The sequence below is a fragment of the Gobio gobio genome (genome assembly GCF_949357685.1).
Source record: "Gobio gobio genome assembly, chromosome: 8".
Classification (NCBI taxonomy): Eukaryota; Metazoa; Chordata; class Actinopteri; order Cypriniformes; family Gobionidae; genus Gobio; species Gobio gobio.
In genome coordinates this window covers 54,682,808-54,690,664 of record NC_137114.1, presented here as the reverse complement: position 1 = coordinate 54,690,664, position 7,857 = coordinate 54,682,808, and the positions used below count along the sequence as shown (strand labels likewise).

Below are 7,857 nucleotides of genomic sequence, written 5' to 3'. Positions count from 1 at the left end.
ACTGCATCTGTGTGGGAATAATCTAGGAGACTCAGGAGTGAAGCTACTCTCTGCTGTACTGGAGAATCCTCACTGTAAACTGGAGATACTGGGGTAAGATCATACGTGACTCTGACATGAAACTGAGTCTCTGTGTGTGACGAGCAGGGCGGGCGAGAGCTGTGAGAAAACGGTGCGAGGCCGGTGGCGTGATTGCAAATGAGCGTCACCTACACGTCACACTGTGAATTTTATAATTTAATTTATTCTTAACCCTCTAATGCATGAATTATGTTTTTGCACTTTAAAAAAATATTGAATCTTATTTTCTGGAAGATTTAAAATAACAGATTAACAAAATAATAATTAAAAAAATTACAATAATTTATTTCAATGCTTACAGTCTATATTTATTTATTAGGTCATATAAAAGTGTTGGCATATACTTATTTTATACATTTTATAATTATTTTATTAATAGTTTTAATTTATTAATGTGTTTCAAAATATTTATGTAATAGAATAAATGTTTAAGTTCGCTTACACTCGTGCTAGACCCAAGTTATGGACGGCCTCACGATTGGTCACATTCTCTGCTCCCTTTCTGTTCAGTTTATTCCAGTTAATATAATTTACTCATCATGCTGCTAAGATCATATGAAGGCTTCACTAATGCATAAAAAGCATTAAAGGGGTGATGAATTGAGAAATCAACTTTCCTTTGAGCCTTTAAAAGTGATATATAAAAGTTAATCGTGATAGAAGAATATCCTGTAACTTTCAGAGCTGAAAATGTCCTTGTTAGTCAAAGAAAAGCTTTTATTGTCACCAGGCTCAGAAAACGAGAGATCTCTGAATATGCCGATCACTGACGTAATAGGATGCAGAAGCACCGCCTTAAGCCCCGCCCACCGACTCGTGGAGCTAAACGGGTCGCCCTACCGAGCAATAAACATGCTCCAGCTCACGTGCGTAAGACATTGCGCGTTTGTTCGCTTCATTTCACCACAGAATCGATTGTAAACAAGATACAGGTCGAGACTGGATTTGCATTGTTACAGATGGTTTGAATTATTTTGCGAGTCCTGTGAGCGTTTCTCCAGACGCTTTCAAAACAATCCCCACATGTACTGAGAGGAGCTGAAGCTCATTAAATATGCAAATCTTATCCAATCCTAGCCGTGGGCGTTTACTTCCAAGTCTTCAGTGCGGCACGCCCATCAAAACCGAGCGTTTCTTCAGAGAGCCTATTAGAAAATAGCCTATTACTTATTCATTATGATGTTTCTGAATGTAAAAACCACGCAAACGTCATAAGTTGACCTCAGACAACAGTATAAAATTCATGACACCTTTAAAATAATTCATAAATGTTTGTAAGATTGTCTTTTAAAAGCCATCTTTACACTGCAAAGGTGGAACAGAAGCTGCATCTGAAATAGCATAAATGTTCATTTTATAATTTGAGTAACATTAAACCGTCTGTAAATTAACATTTCTGCTATTTCAGATGCAGCTTCTGTTCCACCTTTGCTGTGTAAAGATGGCTTTTAAAAGACAATCTTATTGTTATTGTTAACAGTCTATATAGTATTCTGATTGATTTAAGTCATTGGTTACATTGAAGTATTTGACAAACGACAACACAGGTAATCATTCAAAACTGCACTTATAAATGAATAAAATGTTCCTGGAAATCAATCGCAAGGAGCCCCGTAATGGAAAAGTTAATTTCTGCCCCTGGCATTGGGGAACGTCTGGCAGTCGCAGTTTGTATCGGTGTAAACTGCAGAAATTAAAACATAAACTCGGCTGTTTTTGGGGAACTCAAATAGGGCCGTTATCTTGTTAATGACTGATGGTTTTCCAGTGAGATGATGGTCAATAGGAGGCAAAGCTGTTGTAAAATCTTCTTAGTTGCCCAGTTTTGTGTTCCTAAAGTTTGTCTCTGGCACTGCCACCTTGTGAAGTTCCTGTCAGTGTTACTGGACACTTTTATTCACTTATTTATCATTGTTGCCTCCCATTGATGTGTGTGCATCCATTGCTAGGGTCAGTGTTTTATCTGACCGTCTCACTGGTGTGTCAGCGTTTATTGTGTATTAAACCACAGAGCTTGTCGTTAATTAGTTCAGATATGCTGTGATTTGACATTTGAACATGGATTTTATTCTTATTTTACACACACAGACGTTTCATGGAAGGTCATGAATATTTGCCTAAAAGTCATGAAAATGACACACACACACTCACACACACACACACAAAGAAATGTATTGGTAGAAATGTGTACACACACGCACACAGTCACACACACACACACACACTCACGCATACACAAACACAAATGGTCACACACATAATCACACACACACACACACACACACACAGACACACGCACACACTGTCACACACACACACACAATCGCACACACTGTCACACACACAGACACACACACACACACACACACACACAAACAAACACAAACAGTCACACACACACAGACACACACACACAGACACAGTCGCGCACACATTCACAAACAGTCACACACACACACACAGTCACACACACACAGTCACACACACACAGTCACACACACACAGTCACACACACACACACACACACACACACACACACACAGTAACACACTCACAAACACACACAGTCAACACACACAAACATACATACACACACACACACACACACACACACACAGTCACATAGTCACACACTCACAAACACACGCAGTCAACACACACACACACACAGTCAACACACACACACAGTCAACACACACAAACATACACACACACACACAGTCACATAGTCACGCACATACACTCTCTCACACACGCGCACACACACAAGCGCACATAGTCAGACACATACACACACACACACTCTCACACACAGACATGCATAGTGAGACACACACACACACACACACACACAGTTAGACACACAGACACACACTTTCTCACACACACACGCATAGTTAGACACAGACACACACTCACAAACACTCACACACACGCACACACTCTCTCTCTCTCTCTCTCACTCGCACACGCACACACACACGCACACACAGTCAGACACACACGCACACACAGTCAGACACACACACACGCACACAGTCACACACACACATGCACTCACACACATACGCACTCACACACACACACACACACACACACACACACACACACACACACAGTCACAAACACACACACACATGCACTCACACACACACATACGCACTCACACACACACACACACACACACACATAGTCACAAACACACACACACACACACACAGTAACACACTCTCACGCATATATACACACACTCACAAACAGTCACTCACACTCACAGACACACACACACACACACACACACACACAGTAACACACTCTCACGCATATATACACACACTCACAAACAGTCACTCACACTCACAGTCACACACACAGTCAACACACACAGTCAACACACACACACACACACACACACACAGTCACATAGTCACACACTCACAAACACACACAGTCAACACACACAAACATACACACACACACACAGTCACATAGTCACGCACATACACTCTCTCACACGCGCACACACACACACAAGCGCACATAGTCAGACATACACACACACACACACACTCTCTCACACACACACACACACACACACACATAGTGAGACACACACACACATAGTTAGACACACAGACACACACTCTCACACACACACATAGTTAGACACACAGACACACACTCACAAACACAAACACTCACGCACACGCACGCACAAACACACTCTCTCTCTCTCGCACACGCACTCGCACACACACACACACACACGCGCACACAGTCAGACACACACACACACACGCACAGTCACACACACACATGCACTCACACACACACACACACACATAGTCACAAACACACACGCACACAGTCACACACATACGCACTCACGGACACACTCTCTCTCACACACACACAGTCACATTCACACACACACACACACACACACTCACTCTCTCTCTTTCTTTCTTTCTTTCTTTCTCTCTCTCGCTCTCACTCACTCACTCACTCACTCACTCTCACAAACACACACAGACACACTCTCTCTCTCTCTCACACACACTCACTCACTCACTCACACTCTCTCACACACACACACAAGTCACATTCACACACACTCTCTCTCTCTCACACACACGCTCTCTCTCTCACACACACACACAGAGTCACATACACACTCATGAACACACTCTCTCACTCACACACACAGTCACACATGCACGCACGCACACACAGTCACATAACACATGCGCACTCACAAACACACAGTCACATACTCACACACTCACACACACACAGTCACACACACACACACACACACACACACATGCGCACTCACGAACACACACACTCACGCATACAGATGCATCAAAAAAAACAAAAAAAAAACGTTAAAAACATTTAAACCGTTTAACTGATAGTATTAATTGGTCAATGTTCTTACTTTCGGTTAACGGTTAAATGGTCAATAGCATCCCTACACTGCTGTGGACGTTGTTTACTTTTTTAATATGTTTACTGTGATAATGGACTGAGGATGGGAGTAGGATTCGGTATTCAGATTCGGATTCGGCCAAATCTTAACCAGTGGATTCGGTATTCGGCCAAACCCCAAAAATCTGGATTCGGTGTATCCCTAATTTTAACAACATGAACTAATGAGTATTTATATATATTTCATATTGACAGCATTATGTTATTTATTCATTTTGTTTAAGTGGTCATGTTTAGCTTTGGAGATAGACTTAATGTGTGTCATTGTTCTCTACAGTTTGAGTAAGTGTGGTATCACAGATGAAGGTTGTGCTGCTCTGGCTTCAGCTCTGAGATCAAACCCCTCACACCTGAGAGATCTGCATCTGTCTGAGAATAATCTAGGGGACTCAGGAGTGAAGCTGCTCTCTGCTGTACTGGAGAATCCTCACTGTAAACTGGAGACACTGCGGTAAGATCATACGTGACTCTGACATGAAACTGAGTCTCTGTGTGTGACGAGCAGGGTGGGCGAGAGCCGTGAGAGAACGGTGCGAGGCCGGTGGCGTGATTGCAAATGAGCGTCACCTACATGTCACACTGTGAATTTTATAATTTAATTTATTCTTCACCCTCTAATGCATGAATTATGTTTTTGCACTTTAAAAAAATATTTAATCTTATTTTCTGGAAGATTTAAAATAACAGATTAACAAAATAATAATTAAAAAAATCACAATCATTTATTTCAATGCTTACAGTCTAAATTTATTTATTAGGTCATATAAAAGTGTTGGCATTTACTTATTTTATATATTTCATAATTATTTTATTAATAATTTTAATTTATTAATGCGTTTCAAAATATTTATGTAATAGAATAAATCTTTAAGTTCGCTTACACTCGTGCTAGACCCAAGTTATGGACGGCCTCACGATTGGTCACATTCTCTGCTCTCTTTCTGTTCAGTTTACTCCAGTTAATATAATTTACTCATCATGCTGCTAAGATCATATGAAGGCTTCACTAATGCATAAAAATAATTAAAGGGGTGATGAATTGAGAAATCAACTTTCCTTTAAAAGTGATATATAAAAGTTAATCGTGATATAAGAATATCCTGTAAGTTTCAGAGCTGAAAACTTCCTTGTTAGTCAAAGAAAAGCTTTTATTGTCACCAGGCTCAGAAAACGAGAGATCTCTGAATATGTCGATCACTGACGTAATAGGATGCAGAAGCACCGCCTCAAGCCCCGCCCACCGACTCGTGGAGCTAAATGGGTCGCGCTACCGAGCAATAAACATGCCGGTTCCAGCTCACGTGCGTAAGACATTGCGCGTTTGTTCGCTTCATTTTACCACAGAATCGATTGCTTTTCATCGGTGGTGAGGTGCGCTATTTTGGTGTGTGACATCTTTCCGCTCATCAAGCAGAGGCTACGCAAAGGTCCTAAAGATGGCGGCCGCGACAAAAAAGTCACGTGTCTGAAACCCGTGAACTAATGAGTATTTATATATATTTCATATTGACAGCATTGTTATTATTTATTTTTGTTTAAGTGGTCATGTTTAGCTTTGGAGATAGACTTAATGTGTGTCATTGTTCTCTACAGGTTGAGGAGTTGTGGTGTCACAGATGAAGGTTGTGCTGCTCTGGCTTCAGCTCTGAGATCAAACCCCTCACACCTGAGAGATCTGAATCTGAAGGAGAATAATCTAGGAGACCCAGGAGTGAAGCTGCTCTCTGATCTGAGGGATGATCCACATTATAAACTACGGTATCAATAGCTAAGTATCACTACGGTATAATAAGACACTACGGTAACAATAGTTTTTAACAGTTTCCATCATCATATTTTCATTTAAAGTTCAAATGGCTGTTTTACTCACTAGAAATAAAAGGAAATGTGTAGTGGAGTGTAATGATAATTTCTGCTGGTTCTGTATCAGCTGTCCGTTGTGTAAGTGACCTTTCATGACCTTTTGATTTTGTAAAGTGATTTTGAGCATCAGATAGAAGCTATATTATCATGTTTGAGAATTAATTAATTAATAAAGCTTATCTAGTTAGTGCTCAGTTTTCTTATGAAAAGATGTGACAGGCATAATGTCTCACACTGCATATGTGACTGTGTGTGTGTTTTATTTTAGGATTGATCAGAGGAGAGTCTGATGTTCTACTGATCATCTGATTGTGAATAAGGATCCACTACAGAGACTCACAGTCAACAGAATCAACAGAGACTGAAGATGCAGTGACATCACTGTTATAAATTAAGACTTCATTTAGATTTCAGCGATCCTCTGACAGACCTGATGAGGCGGCAGTGAAACACCTTTTATTTCACAGCAGCCAATCACAGTTTCTCATTCACAGATGAACCATTATATTTCTATAAACACACAGTATGAACTCAAAAGGTCTGTGTTTTGTTACAGAGAGAATAATAGAGCCTGAATGTGTTTGTGTTGGACCAGCAGAGGGAGACAAAGACTAATGAAAGATTCATTTACAAACACTGGAAGCTTGAGTGTATAATCATGTTTATAATAATAGTTGTATTACATTTGTATTAATGTATTAAAGGGGTCATGTGACTCGTTTTCATGTTTTCCTTTCTCTTTAGTGTAGCCTATAAAAACCACAATGACCAAAGTGCGGTTCATCTCGCTCTATTTGTTCAGCACTAGCTCATGCTGATGACGTTTATTAAAGTGACTAACATAACAACAACAACATAGGTCCATGTTGTAATGTTTTAACCTCTAATCATCTTGTAATGAATGTCACTTCAGTTCTACTTTCTGAGTACGAATTATCATATGCAGTAAAGACAGCACAATATAATGCAACCGCTGTAAAAGGACAAACCCAACTCCCTCATGCTGATGTCACGAGACAGCTTTTCACCTCGAGGAGAAATATTGTCATGTTTTAATATCGCGAGATCTCGTGGCTCGAGACTCGTCACACCCCTAATGCCCAAGACGATCATTTAAAAGTAGCTTCATCTCACTCAATCTTACCCTGTATATTTCACACAGTATATGTGTGTGTTTGAGAACATATGTGCTGTTCTGTGATTTATTTTCTCTATCCAGTCAGAGTCGGTCATGGGCCGAATCCAGAAAAACCTGTTAGACGACACACACTCTTTTCTTTACACAAAGTTCAGCTGTAAGTGTTTTTCAGGCTGCGACATAAAGGAGAAAACACAATATATTAACAAAGAACACACGTCAAAATAGTAAGAATTGTCATGAAATATTTCAGTGCACTGGGACTCATGGATCATATTTGCTTT

The 7,857-nt window shown here is 40.3% G+C and overlaps 1 protein-coding gene across 1 annotated transcript in view; it reads left to right on the top strand.

The window, feature by feature from the left end:
• LOC307130034 (uncharacterized protein) overlaps positions 1-7,205 on the top strand; it is a 176,097-nt gene extending 168,892 nt beyond the window's left edge. Inside the window, exons 12-15 of the mRNA XM_079822883.1 lie at positions 1-93; positions 4,850-5,023; positions 6,166-6,330; positions 6,704-7,205. The exon at positions 1-93 is cut by the window's left edge and continues 81 nt beyond it. Coding sequence (XP_079679009.1) covers positions 1-93; positions 4,850-5,023; positions 6,166-6,330; positions 6,704-6,725 — 454 coding nt within the window. The 3' untranslated portion in view covers positions 6,726-7,205. The remainder of the gene's footprint in view (positions 94-4,849; positions 5,024-6,165; positions 6,331-6,703) is intronic.
• The last annotated feature ends 652 nt before the right edge of the window (positions 7,206-7,857 follow it).